The sequence below is a fragment of the Carettochelys insculpta genome, chromosome 4, assembly GCF_033958435.1.
Source record: "Carettochelys insculpta isolate YL-2023 chromosome 4, ASM3395843v1, whole genome shotgun sequence".
NCBI lineage: Eukaryota > Metazoa > Chordata > Testudines > Carettochelyidae > Carettochelys > Carettochelys insculpta.
Window position 1 is genome coordinate 45489229 of NC_134140.1, and position 14634 is coordinate 45503862.

The following is a 14634-nucleotide window of genomic DNA, read 5'->3' on the forward strand; positions in this document are numbered from 1 at the left end:
AGGCGCTGAAATGACTATTCAGTGCCTCATTAGCATGCTGCCAGCTGTGGCACTTCGGAAGTGCCGTGTTTCAATTGAGCATGGCTCATCTACATGGGGCCCTTTTCGAAAGGACCCCGCAGACTTTGAAATCCTCTTATTCCTATCAGCTGAAGTCTGCAGGGTCCTTTTGAAAAGGGCCCCATGTAGACAAGCCACACGCAATCAAAACGTGGCACTTTCAAAGTGCCACGGCCAGCAGCATGCTAATGAGGTGCTGAATATTATTTTAGCGCCTCATTAGTATTCTCTAATTTGGCCATTAGCATGGCCCTTTTGTAATTTTGGCCAAGTGTGGCCATGGCCAGGGTGAACTGACCACTCACTGAGCTTATCAAGAGGCTTAGATGGCCCAGAAACATTTTACACTAGCCTTAATATCTCTATAGTCAATACATATAGTAAATAAAGATGGATAATGTTATAAAAATCAATATGTGCATACAGAAGATAAATGTTTTACTGTCCTATTTTTCAATTATGTAACTTATGCATGTTTTATTTGGACAACAAAGTATTTGATAAAATTATTTTATTGCTTACAGTTTAGACTGAGATACCAGTCCCTTTGGGCATGCCTCCGATTCCATATAGCTGAACCAATAGAACAGATTAAAGACATGGCAATAAGAATGCAGAACAAAATCAAGATCTGAATATTTGTAATTCGTTCCACATTAGAGAGTTTAAGAGGTGGGCTTGTTGAATTCTGTGAAACACAAGAAAATCATAAATAAGTATGCAATGAGGTACATTTGTAATTCTCTAGTGTTGTCAAAGTATCTTGTGTCTTTTTCTACACATTTCTCTTAAAAGTTATGTTATTTATGATATTATGAGGCATAATATGTATCCTGAACATTATAGCTGATCTTAAAGAACAGTCATAACAGCAGTTAGTAGTAAAACACAACATTACAAAAAAGTCACCTCAGTATAGAAGAAATTTGCTTTCTAACATTAAGGGTGAAACAATCCATTTCAAATCAATGAACTTTACAAATTAGAAAATGAATTAATGTAACAGGAAAAAGACTACTTCATGAAATTTTGGGGTTTTAACATTTTGCTCCCCTCTAACTCTCAAATGAATTAATTTCACACTATGTTCATAAAAGCATTCTTCCTTCTCTATTGCGAGGAAGGCACACAATAAAACAGCTTAGAAAGAAGTTTTAAAATCATACAAAGGTTATTGGTAAATTACAGTGATCCAGATTGATAAAGCACCATTTTCAATATACATTTTAAAAAAATTAAGAACATGCCCATCATTGAAAACTCAATACGAACTCACCAAAAATGACTTTGTTACAAATAGACTATATTTTAACTATTACCTTGAAACCAATACTAAAATATATATCTGCTCTCTTTAACATAAAATATTTTAATGACACAAAGAGCAAAGATGGCTTTTGTTTACCCATGGTATTAAAACCTAACAAAACAGTGAATTCATAAATATGCATATTTAAAAGACAAACCTGCATGAGTTTTGTATCATGCCCAGTATAGACAACTATTCCATGAACCCACTGAGTATTTCTTAGTTGAGCCCCTCGCAGAAGAATTTGGTCAGGTCCCAATGGAACAGTACTGAAATAAAGCAATTTTACATTTCATTGGGGTAAAATAACTCCTCACTTTACAAGGAACAGAAGTAATCAGAAGACAGTAGTCATTACTGTGTATGACCTAAATTTTCAAAAGAAATTAGTCATTTTCGGTGCCTCCCTTCAAACTCCCTAAAATGACTTCGTTTTCAGGGGCCACGTGCTCAACTGAAAATCTCAGATCTCTATTAAGCATCTCAGGCTGAGCACTGAAAAATTTAGGAATTCACAAAATCACTAGTCATTTCTTACAAATCTGGGCTATGTCACTACATACAGGACTAATAAACCAGCATTTTCAAAGTAACAATTCAAATTATAAATCTTCCTTTATTTTGTATAATATGATGAGAATTATCTTCAGAGAAAGTTGTGTATCTGTAAACTGAAATTCATCTGTTCTTAAGAGGGGTAGCCATGTTAGTTTGTTTCAGCAAAAACAACAAGGAGTCTTGTGCCACCTAAAAGACTAACATATCTTTTTGGACCTAAGCTTTTGTGGGATTGAGCCCATTTCATCAGGCGCGTGAAGTGGAAACTACAGTTTGGCAGGGATATGTACACATACAAAGATGGGAATGTTAAATTACTAAGGGGAGGACTAGTGCTAACAACGCCAATTCAGTCAGGGTGGATGTGGGCCACTCACAATAGCTGATGAGAAGGTGAGACTACCAAGAAAAGGGGGCGGGAAGAGTGAATTACTTTTTGGTGAAAGCTAGCCACTCCCATTCTCTGTTCAGAACCAGACAGCTAGTATCAAATTTGCATATGAATTCAGCTCTGCAGTTTCATGCTGTAGTCTGTTTTTGACTTTTTGTTCAAATATGACAAGTTTCAAGACTGCTAATGAGCATCCAGGGAGGCTGAAGTGGTCTCCTGTTGGATTTTCAAATGTTACCATTCTTGATGTCTAATGTGTGTCCATTTGTTATTTTGCACAGGTACAATCCAGTTTGGCCAATGCACATGCCAGAGGGGCATATATCACATGACATCACATTACAGGTTGAACCTCTCTTGTCCAGCACCCTTGAGACCTGACCAGTGCTGGATGAGAGAATTTGCTGGACCACAGGAGGTAAAGATTGTCTAGCACATTACCAACACTGCCACTGCTTAGTGGGTTCTTAGAAGATATTTAGGGGTAAATTACAGCTAAATAACACAGAACACAGAGTCAGGACTGGTGACTGGAAACAAACTTTATGCTGCCATGGGAAACTTGGTTACACCCATAAGTAGCTATCCAGCTAACTAAATTCACGACGGATTACGGATGGTGCAGGACAAGAGAGAGTTCCGAACTAGAGAGGTTGAACCTGTAGTAGTCATGCAGGTGAACAAGCCCTTGACGGAAAGGTTGAAGTCCTATGATGTGGTAGTTACGTGGACGCCACAAACTACACATCCCACAATGGAAACACTAACCCAGGAAACAGTCTCTGAAACAAACCCTATTGCCAACTCTGTCCACATATCTAACCCTGAAACAGAATGCTCACCTGCCATGTACATTAATCTAATTGGACTCTATGCAAAAGAATAAATGGACATAAATTTGGACATCAGTGCTATGTCTACACTATAAAATAACTCTGAAGTTGCTTACTTCGAAGTACAACTTTGAAGTAGAGCATCTACACACAAAAAACCAGCCCTCCCTTACTTTGAAGTAGGCTCCCTCTACTTCGAAGTAAAACATCTACACAGCAAAGTAAGGGGCCATGATATGAGGCAGACAGAGGTTGCATGGCTGACAAGCCCTACGGGGCTCACAGCCAGCTGCTTCCTTAAAGGGCCCCTCCCAGAATGTACCCAAGGCTGCCAGGCTGCACACAGCACACCCTTCATACACAGCTGAGCCACCGCGGGGTCTGGCATGGATCCTCAGCAGCTCCCTGCGGGGTATCTCCTGCAGATCATGACCAGCCTGCTGGCAGTGCTGCTGGTGGCCATCGTATAGCAGCAATGCAGGGCCAGCAGCATAGCCCCCACCATGCAGACCCCCAGCCAGGGGGGAGTGGCTGAATCCCATCCCAGTGATCCAGCAATACTGGAGCTTTCCTACCAACATTGACTGGTGGCACTGCTGTGGGCTAGGGGACTGAGCAGACAACTGATGGCTGCAAAACCTCTGGCTCACCCAGCAGACATTAGAGGACCTATGCCACTGGCTCGTCCCAGCCCTCCAGCACTGGGACACCAGGATGCGCCCACACTCTCCCTGCATAAGAGGGTAGCCATTGCCCTCTGGAAACCTGCCACCCCTGACAGTCACCGCTCCATTGGACATCAGTTCGGGCTGGGCAAGGCCACCTTCAGGGCAGTTCTGATGGAGGTAAGCCAGGATGGGGACATGCATCCACCATGGAGGGGGGCACCCAGCAAGGAGTTGCCCTGCAGGCAGTGGGACAGGGGAGTCCTGCATGGGGCTGAGGACCATTGGGCCACACACTTATGGATGTATCTCTCTTGCACCCCATGCAGGTCATCCAGGCAGCCAACATCCTCCTCCTCCACCAGGTAGTCACCATCAGGGATCCGGACATCGCTCTGGCAGGCTTCGCAGACCTGGGTTCCCAACCTGTTTCAGCACACTGGATGGCACACCCATTTCAAGCCATACCCCGGAACATAGGGCTGGGGCCTTCATAAACAGAAAAGGTTACTAGTCTTTGGTCCTCAAGGCCCTCTTGGACACTAATGGCTGGTTCATGGATGTCTACATGGGATGATCCGTCAAGGCCCATGATACCTGGGTGTTCTTGTGTCTCAGCCACAGAATGCAGGAGGGGACCTACCACCCTACTCGGAGCTCCCAGTGGGAGACATCAACATGCCCCCCACATCGTGGCCGATGCTGCATCCCCATTGCGCCCATGCCTCGTGAGGCCCTACACTGCACACACTAACCCAGCCCAGGACTAGTTCAATGTGCACCTGAACCACGCCAGGAGTACCCTGGAGTGGGCATTTGGGTGGCTGAAGGAGCAATTTTAGATGCCTCCTCACGAGGCTGCAGGTCAGCCTTCCGAATGTGCTGGGGTTGGTTGTGACCCGCTGTGCTCTCCACAATATTGTGGAGGGCAAACGGGAGCCCTTTGTCCAGGCATGGGCTGCCGAGACCATTGCTGGGTATGAGCAGCCATCCATTCTACCTTGCCGTGAGGAGGAAAAGAATGGGGTGTGGGTCAGGGAGGCCTTGAAGGAGGCCTTCGACCGGGGCCCACAGTGACCCTCCCCAACGCATACCCCCACCACACAAGAGGGACAGAGGGTTGGGGGGACAAGAACATAGATTTATTTTGTGCAAAATAAACTCTGAAAACATATGAACATGTCATCATGTGAAACTATTTACATGAGGGAACTATGTACAACAGGGATCCTGGGTGGGGGACTGAACTGGGAGAGAATATTGGGATGGAGGGCTCACTCACCCACCAGGGTGGTGGGCCAGAAGCTGCGATAGATGCAGGAGCCCCTGCCACCCCAGGTCTGGGGACCCCTTTGGGGCAGGGATGAGGCTGGAACTATGGTGAGATAGGGGTGTGGAAAGGGTGCTACAGTGTCGGAGTCAGCAGAGAGCATGGGGGGCTGGGACGGGTCAGCTCACCCTCTGTCATGCCAGCCACCAGCCACTCCACCATTGTCAGGTGGGCGGCTGGCAGGCAGAGCATGGAAGTCAGCGCCTGTGTTGGGGACTGCAAAAGGGAGCGGCTGGAGGGGCTTTGGTGGGGGTGGAGGGGCAGCAGGGCAGGCTGGTGTAGGAGGAAGGTTGGCTGAGGTAGGTGGCGTCAGCCCAGGTAAGGGTCTCCAGCCAGTTGGTCACTCGTACCCAAGCCTTCCACTCCCTTGCCAGCCAATCTCACACCACAACTGTCAACTTCCGCAGAGCGGCTGTATGTGCAGCCGCCTCTTCCTCCCACCTGCGACAGCAGTGTCCATCCCAGCGGCAACTCCAGTGGGAGGCAGCCTGAGGTGGGGTGCTGGCCTCTTGGACTTCATTGCCTGAGGGTTGGTCACAGGCAGCCCTGGGGCAGCTCCCAGATGGCAGGCCCCTGGAGACGGAAGGGGGTGGGGGGCAGCCCATCAGTCATGCATCCTGACCCTGTGGCTCTGGGTCCCTGATCTACCCACCCTCCCATTGCCCAGTGGTCCAGAGGCCCTGTGGGATACCAGGTGCAGGAGGGGCCCTGCATGGTGCAGCTGGGTCTGGATTCGCTTTGCCCCACTACACCCTTCCCGGGTGAATACCCTGTGGAGTTGGCAGGGCTGTGGGTGATGTGCATCGGCTGGGCACATGGCCCCCTGCTGGCCATGCCAGGGGCAGGATTCCCCTCCCCAGACCCTGGGATATTCTGAACACCGGGTGCCTACCTGCAGGTACCTCCACACACTTGGGGGATGCCTGGTTGGAAGGGTCCTGGATTGATAGCTCAGAAAGGAGAGTGATGGAACCCTCATCATTGCTCCTGGGCTCGGTCTCCGGTCCCTCGGGTAGGGGATGGTGTTTCCTGAGGGTCCTGTCTCCTCCTCCGTCTCAGGTGGTGTAGTGGTATCTACCACATACTTATGGGGCTGGACCTCCTTGGGCCCCAGGAGCTGGTGGAGCTGCTCATAATGGGGGCACTTGCCCAGCAGTACAGCTGCCAGAGCTCCTTCACCTTAATCCAGACGCCCTCCCTGGTCTGGATGGGGTTTGCCCAGGAGGCAAGCCTCCATTCCAGGTGCTTGTATGCATCGGCATTGCAGTGCCATACATCCATCTGCAGGAGGATCTCCTCATTCCCCCGCACAGTGTGAGGAGGTCCTGTACTTCCGCATCACTCCACGAGGGGCCCCTTTTGTGATGTGGCTTCACTGGCTGCTGAGATCCCTGAGGGGACTTGCAGAGGGGCTTCAGGGTGGGGGGAGGACAGTCCCATGGCCAGCTGAAAGTGCGGGTGGCAGCTGGGGCTTCAAGGAGGGGCTCTGCAGCAGGGTGCTAGTGGCCCCCTTTTTCTGCCACAATCTCAGCTTCCTGTGTGGGGTTGCCAGGGAGCTGATTCCTGTCAGGCAGCCAGCAGGGACCATAGAGCCCTGCCTGGGCTGGCTAGAGTGTCTCTATGCTCCATGGGAGGGGCCGCCACCATGGCAGACCCCTCACTTTAAAGTAGAGAGTGCAGAATGTCTACATACCCCCCTCCTTCAAAGTTAAATTTCGAAGCAGGGCTCTACTCCATTCCCGGGAATGGAGCAGTGACTTCAAAGTTAGCCTCCCTTACTTCAAAGTTAACTCCAAAAGTATGGAAAAGTGGCTGTGTCTACACTACAAAAATAACTTTGAAGTTGCTTACTTCAAGTAGAGCACCTACATACACCTTACGTCGAAGTTAAACTTCGAAGTAGGGCACTACTCCATTCCTGGGAATGGAGTAGGGACTTCAAAGTTACTTCAAACTTTGAAGTAAGGGAAAATGTGTGGAGACTGTCTGATGGCTACTTCGATGTAACAAATAACTTCGTAGTTAGTTCCTAGTGTAGATGCCCTCAGTGTATGTAGATGCTCTGAAGGCTACTTCGAAGTAGTCCCTTACTTCAAAGTTAACTTCTAAGTTATTTTTTAGTGTAGACGCACCCCAAGAAGAGTAACATCAAAATCCAATAGGAGAGCACTTGCACCTCCTCCTGAGCATTCAGTAACAAACTTGAAAGTTGCCAAACTTGAACAGAATAATAAAAAACAGACTGTAGCACAAAACTTCAGGGCTGGAATTCATACGCAAACTTGACACTACCAGTCTGGGTCAAAATAGAAAATGGGAGTGGCTAGCTCACTACAAAAATTAATTTTCCTGCTTTTGGTATTCTCACCTTCTCATCAACTGTTGGAAGTGGGCCACATCTAACCTTACTGAATTGGCTTGGCTAGTACTTGTCCTCTGCATAGTAATGTAACACTCCCATCTTTTTACATGTGTATCTACATCCCTGACAAACTGAAGTTTCCACCTTATGCATCTGATGAAGTGTGTACCAGCTCACAAAAGCTTATTCCTTACCAAATTTTAGTCGTTGAGGTGTCACAGGACTCCTTGTTTACCCACTCAATTTATTTTCCAGAATAATTCTTAATTGATTTCATTAATTTTCTTTGAGGTATCACATGGTAGTCCATTCCAAATGCAGCACATCAAATAAAGAAATTCTGTTTATACACATGATCCTCTGTTTAAAACTAATGGTTGCCTGATTCTTTAAAAAGAGTTGTATGCTCTTTACTTTGGAATTGCAAAACAAACAATATTTGTATCACTTAAGAAGTGAAATTCAGTTAAGTTATGTCGACACGGGGTGCTGCGGTTGACAGGGTCATGCAAACGAGGGCATTCGACAATCACATGAGATTGCTGTCCCAACTGAGGCTTCTGTCATCACAAAACAAGACATGTTGATGGGGTTTTGTTGAACAAAACACCACTTGTCGACAGCCCCCCTTATTCCTCATTTTTTTCAGGAATAAGGGGCTGTCGACAAGGGGGTTTTTGTTTGACAGAACCCCATCTACACAGCTTGTTTTGTGACGACAGAAGCCTCTGCTGGGACAGCAATCTCACGCGACTATGCAAATGAGCAGCCATTTGCATTGTCGAGTGCCCTCATTCGCATGACCCTGCTGGAAGCAGCACCCCGTATAGAGGTAGCCTTCAAAAGCACTCTTCATAAAACAGATTTTCATACATTAACAAGATACATATATTTCTAATTTTTATTTGAGACCACCTGGATTTAGTGTGGGATTCTCAACCTCTCTCTGAGGCTCCCAACCATGCTTCAAAAACTCAATGGCCCACATGTGCCACAACAGCTATTTTTCTGCATATAAAAGCCAGGGTCAGTGTTTGGGGTTAGCAAGCAGGGCAAAATTGCTGGGGGCCATATCACAGGGGATGCTGCAAAATTAAATTGCTCAGGCTTTACCTTCAGTACTAGATGGCTGGGCTCAGAGCCCCAGGCATCAGCTTCTCTGGTGAGGTTTTTGCTTTCTGCCCTGGGCCCCAATCAACCTAAAGACTGCCCTGCTTGACCAATCCCCTGATACCTCCTTGCAACTCTCTAGATAACCTTGAGAACTGCTGGTTAGGTGACTGATATTAGATGTATACAATAATGCAGACTCCTAGCAAACAGAAATATTGTTACCTGATTATTTCTTTTATTGACTGACACCTCCCCCAATCTCTGCACTTTTCGTTTTGCAAATACTAGATAAAATTCAGGGTTGCCAATGAGATGGCCCCCTAACTTCAGTTAAGTGCCTCCACAACTGTATGGAAGCAGCAGAGTATAAATAAACTGGAATCCTCTAGTTTATGTATGATACATAAACCATGCAAAAGCTAGTGCAGAGATATTATAGTAATTATTCTTGGGTGGTGAAAATTGAAGATGAAGTCAATCTTAGTAAGGGAATCAGAAAGTACCACTTTCAATTGGGGATTCTGGCCTCTCTTCTTCCCCAGTCTGAAATGTTTGAGATGCAGAGCGAGAGAGACACACAGCAAGTAACAAAAAGTTAGTAGGGAAGGAAAGAGGTAAGATAGAAAAAGCATGTACTCCCTTCCCTAAAATTAAGGATAACAACATTAATTTACTTTGGACCCCTCACTTGCAGCTCCTTCCTATTTCAAGATTTTTCTTCTACGAAATGAAGGCCAAGCTGTAGTGTTTCTTAAAATAACACGCATTAATAAGCATGGAGCAGTTTTGTAGTGGCTAACACATTTGCTGCCCTGAGGACTGCTGTGGAGCATGTTTTCTGGTCCCTTCTGGAACTACTTGTGGAGATTTTGTGGAAAATAAAGAAAGAATAATTTCCTATGGGGTATTAAAACTAGAGTTTACCCTCCTAGTGATTCAGAACTCTGAATAATCAAGCCTGTTCTCATGGGACTTACGGATAGATGCATATTTTCCTTAGCGGCATAGGTGCTCTACCAGATAAGCCTGTGCTTAATACCACTATTATTATACTGCAGATATATGATCTGTAATAGTGGGAAGTCTGTCCTGTCTTTTAGAATAATCATGTAAGTATCATTTTCACAGATTATCTTTCTATTCTGACACCAAAAGAACTATGTCCAAGCAACTGCATACAACCAGAGTGCTGAATGAGACTAAGAATACCTACTTCAGGCTTTGGCTTCAGCTCTATGTGGCTTATATATGTCCATGTTGACATATATAGACCAGAGTCATCATATCTAACTCAACCAAGACATGCTACATTCTCAGGTGATCTAGGAAGTCCTGAAGATGCAGCCTTATTGCTCTCATTTCCATAAAACTGATGCAAACTCTGATTTCATTCCCTGTATATTGTAGCAGCCCAAATGTTTCCTGCTTCCTTAGATGGTCATCAAGTTCAAAATTTTGAGGTCCAGATCATGAAAAAAGGATTTTTTTTCCACTACATGATATTTCCACTGTAACCAAATGAGAAATCTAATCATTCTGGATTCTCAATATGCTTTCCTTTGCATCATTTCACTTTGCATCATCAGAAATATCTAAGCTCTTCCAAGCAGTCTCGCCCAGAGAATAATCTCTACGTTAAGACCTAAATGCCATGGAGCTGTAAGGATGAATCAAGGATATTTTTTCCAAAAAATTCCTACGCTTTTCAGCCAATCTATTTTCAATAGAATATGGAAATATGTTTGCGCCAGATCTACCAATGTTAGCAGTTTAGCTGGGCTGCAGCTACACTACATTCTCCTTTCAGAAGGTGAATGCAAATGAGGCCAATCAGAAATGCAAATGAAGTGAATTACATATTGTGCACCTCATTTTCATAATGGTAAGCACTTGCTGTTCCAGAAGTGCTGTTTTCAAAAGAAACAGTTCATTAAAAGGAAACCCTGCTTTCGAAAGCACCCTTCTTCCTCATATTTTTCAGGAAGGATTCTTTCAAAAACGAGGTTTGTTTTTTGAAGGAACCCCATCTACACTGCTTGCTTTTTTTCCCCCGAAAACAGTACTTCCAGAACAGCAAATGGCTGCCATTATGCAAATCAGGTGTGTGATAGCTAAATCTGCCTCATTTGCATTCCAAGCAGCCGCATTTGCATTCCCCATCCGAAAGGGGAACGTAATGTAGCCACAGCTCTGAAGAGACTAAAACTGATGGAAGTTACAGTATTTTGAATCATATCTTCTTCATTAATCACTTTAGACTTAAAGAAGTTTAGGACTACAAAGATTCTCTCTCATTTTTTTTATTACTATGCAGACTATAGAACAGAATTCTAATCACTTCTATAAACAGAGTCCATTGCCACCAAGCTGTAGTGTTTCTTAAAATAATGTGCATAAATGAGCATGGAGCAGTTTTGTAGTAGCTAACACATTTGCTGCCGGGGGGACTGTTGTGGAGCATGTTTTCTGGTCCCTTCTGGAACTACTTGTGGAGATTTTGTGCAAAATAAAGAAAGAATGATTTCCTATGGGGTATTAAAACTAGAGTTAACCCTCCTAGTGATTCAGGGACTCTGAATAAATCAAGTCTGTCCTCATGCAACAGGATGACAGATCTCCAGCAAGATAAATTTATGTTTCTCATCATCTTTCAAGGTTGAGGAGGGAATAAAAAGAGATGTGGGGGAACGTAGAACTCCAGAGGATCTCTGTGCTGCATTTTTTTTGTACTTACCTGAATGAAATACATTCAGAGGTGGGGTATCCTATGTCTTAGATCTAGTCAGAGTCAGTCTCTGTTGCAATCATACTGCTTGGACTGGAAGGCACATTTGGAATAATTCCCTGAGCTGAGTTTTCCTCAATTGTTTCAGTTGGTCCTACAGACTAACAGGAGACCCTTCTCTCTCTCATACTTCATTTTGCAGAAGAACGAATGAAGCGTCTGCCTTTGTACAATGACCTTGACTGAAATGCAAACTACTTAATTTGTGTGCGTTAAATACTACATCACCAAGGTCACTTTGAATATGAAGAATTTGCTTTGAACAGTTACCTGTTGTTGAGGTGCTAAGCCAGATTTAGAGCCTGACTGCTGAGTTAGTAGCCAGAGATGTCACTGGCAGCCTCATGGGGGTTCATGAATTCATCCATTATAACTGTAGTAGCGAAAGATATTTTCTTTAGTATTTTATTGAATTTGTCCTGTTTCCTGGGGTTTAGGTCTCTGCAACGAACACTGGTTCTAGCAAAGCACATTGCTTTGAGTGGGACTATCAGGTTGTTGAAGAAGTTCTGAAGTAATTTCTAAGTGGAGCTTCTACCTTTGGCCATGGCTACACTAGCCCCTGTCTTTCGGAAGGGGCATGGTAATGAGCCACTTCGGCAGATGTTAATGGGGCGCTGCTATGAATATACAGCACCTGATTAGCATAATGGTGGCTGCACACGTTTCAAAAGTGCCAGTTTCGAAATGCATGCCACCCATGTAGACAGTGGCCTTTCAATAGGACTTTTTCCTATTTGCCTCATTAGCATCCGCTGAAATGGCTCATAACCATGCTCTTTCCAAAAGGTGGAGGAATAGTGTAGCTAAGGATGAAACTACTGTTACTCAGGAAGATGAAGGGTAAATCTCTGGGTACTATGATCCTCTAGTTTCAGGGCTTATTTGACCAACTCTTTCCCCTTTATCAAGCATTTTATATTCCTAACTAATGCTCTTCAAAAGGAAATGTGAAGGGTGGTAAAGCTGTTTTATAGTTTCGGATAATGGGTATATGCTTGTTATTTCAACCTGTTCATCCTGTTTCTCAGGCCAGAATTTAACAGTGGTCACCATCTTCCTTCGCTTGGTTTCAATGATATCTGAAGGAAGAACTTCGCAGGAGAAACTAGTAAGTTGCCTCCCAAAGTTAGTTTTCATGAGCCAAAGCCAAGAGCTCCCTACTTCTTTGAGGGAAAAAACCAAGCTCATGGAAACTGAAGATGATCCGCAGTGTTTTTACTTTCTTTTGCCTCTTTGTCAGGATTATTCAAATAAGGTCACTGGTTTCTTTTATTTTCTGTTATTACTGTAAGTGTTTTCTCTAACGGAGAGGAGAAAATGAAGAGAAACATGTTGATCGCTCATGTCCCAAAACCAGCATTATGAGCTAAGATTGTAACTGATAATGTGGGAACACCAAACCATTATTCTGATTGCCCTATCAGAAAAGCAAAAGGGGCATGATCAAACCCTTAAAGCTGATGGACAACTCTGACCTTCTTCTAGTATTTACATGAAGAGGTACGAAGAAAATTTCTAAGACTGGGGAAGAGGTCACGGTCCTGAAAAAATACTGACCTATAATTTTTGTTCTCTGAAGGTACATATATTACACTAGAGCCACACTTTTGGGACTATCCTTCTGTACACAAAGCATGTTCCAAAAACTCCAAAATTAAATTTCTGAAAAAAAAAAAATCACTTTACCAACAGATTGCATGTTCCTACATGCTGTTGAGGCCTAACAGCCATAGCACTTCCAACATTATTTTTTAACCAAATTAAAAAAAAAAATTAGTGAAATTTAGAACAAAAATACGCTTTTTTTTCCTTCACAGGTAAGAGGATGGATGTGTGGATCTATTACAATTATTACCTTCAGAGAAGAATTATAGGTAAGTGTTTTGCTCTTCTTTAACGACAAGTACAGTAGAATTATAACAGATCCACACTCTTGCAACTGAAAACTCCAAGAATGCACCTGTAAGAAATCAGTAAATAAAAATGAAATACAAACAAAAATTGTTAAATATGGATTACAGGATACAAAAATCCCAGCTCCTTAAATGAAACCCTTACTATCACAAAATGTAAACAGGAAAATTATTGTATATTGAGGAATAAAATACCTCTCAAACAAACCAACTACAGAAACAGAAAATGCTTATAAATCAAACTTGAGGGATAGAGAACTGTGCTCCTCTGAACGCAGAAGTTCCTTTTGTCCCTCTAATAGGTCAGACCCATTTTTTACAGCAGCAGGTAACCTGAGAATGCCCATGAAACTATATTATAAATCTATGTATTGAAACTACTTTGAGGCTGTCCCGTCTTTGGATAAATACTTTATGAGGAACTATGAGAAATCAGGCAGACATTCACATATAGTTGTCTTGAACACAATTTTACTAAAAGTGTTTTTGCCAATTTAAACAAGAATTTAGATGCACATACTCGGAGATTTGATGCATTCCAGACACAAACCAACAGACCTTCTTATATGCAACTTACAGAACAGAGACTCCCCAAGAAAAGCATGAGAGAATTGAAGACTTTAAACAGGATGAGTAATTAAGAAAGATTTCAAAAATCATTTATGGAATGAATTTATAATTGGTACTGCATTGTATTTATACATAACTTTTTATATTAGAAACTTAGTTGAAAAGGAAGCTACGTTAGGCAAAAAAGGACTTGGCCATTTGTGTCACAATCCAAGAGCCTTAACAACGGGTTTTAAAATATATTGAGCTTTATTCATATGTTTACTTACCCATGCCCCTCTAGTCTGATATTTCCAACAAAATCGTAGAGATGTCGATTTGGGCTTTCACATTCGATTCTGCCCAAAAGCATCATCAAACTGTCAATGTCTTTTATATCTGATGTCAGTGGCAAACCCTGAAAATAAAATTTATGGTAACATTATATTATAAAAGTACATTAAATAAACAAAAATATAAAATAAGTTAACCTAGCTATTATGCAATCGATTGCGTCTGGCATTGCACATATTGCCCAGTAGGGGAAGAGAGCTTGGCCTCCATAGAGGTCCCAGAAGAATGGCATCTGAGAGCTTAGACACAGCTCTTTAGCTACGTCTACACGGGGATGCTACATCGAAATAGCTTATTTCGATGTAGCGAAATCGAAATAAGCTATTTCGATGAATAGCATCTACACGTCCTCCAGGGCTGGTGCCGTTGACGATGGGCAGCACTACATCGAAGTAGGTGCTGTAGGGGA

General features: G+C 43.6%; 1 protein-coding gene across 7 annotated transcripts in view; it reads right to left on the minus strand.

Moving 5' to 3' along the window:
• The window catches only part of ATP8A1 (ATPase phospholipid transporting 8A1), a 186859-nt gene that overhangs the window by 127485 nt on the left and 44740 nt on the right, over positions 1-14634 (minus strand). For all 7 annotated transcript variants that reach the window (XM_074992696.1, XM_074992695.1, XM_074992691.1 and 4 more), the window contains exons 9-11: positions 14162-14289; positions 1527-1638; positions 583-748 (exon numbers count right to left, since the gene is read on the minus strand). In XM_074992696.1, coding sequence (XP_074848797.1) covers positions 583-748; positions 1527-1638; positions 14162-14289 — 406 coding nt within the window. The remainder of the gene's footprint in view (positions 1-582; positions 749-1526; positions 1639-14161; positions 14290-14634) is intronic.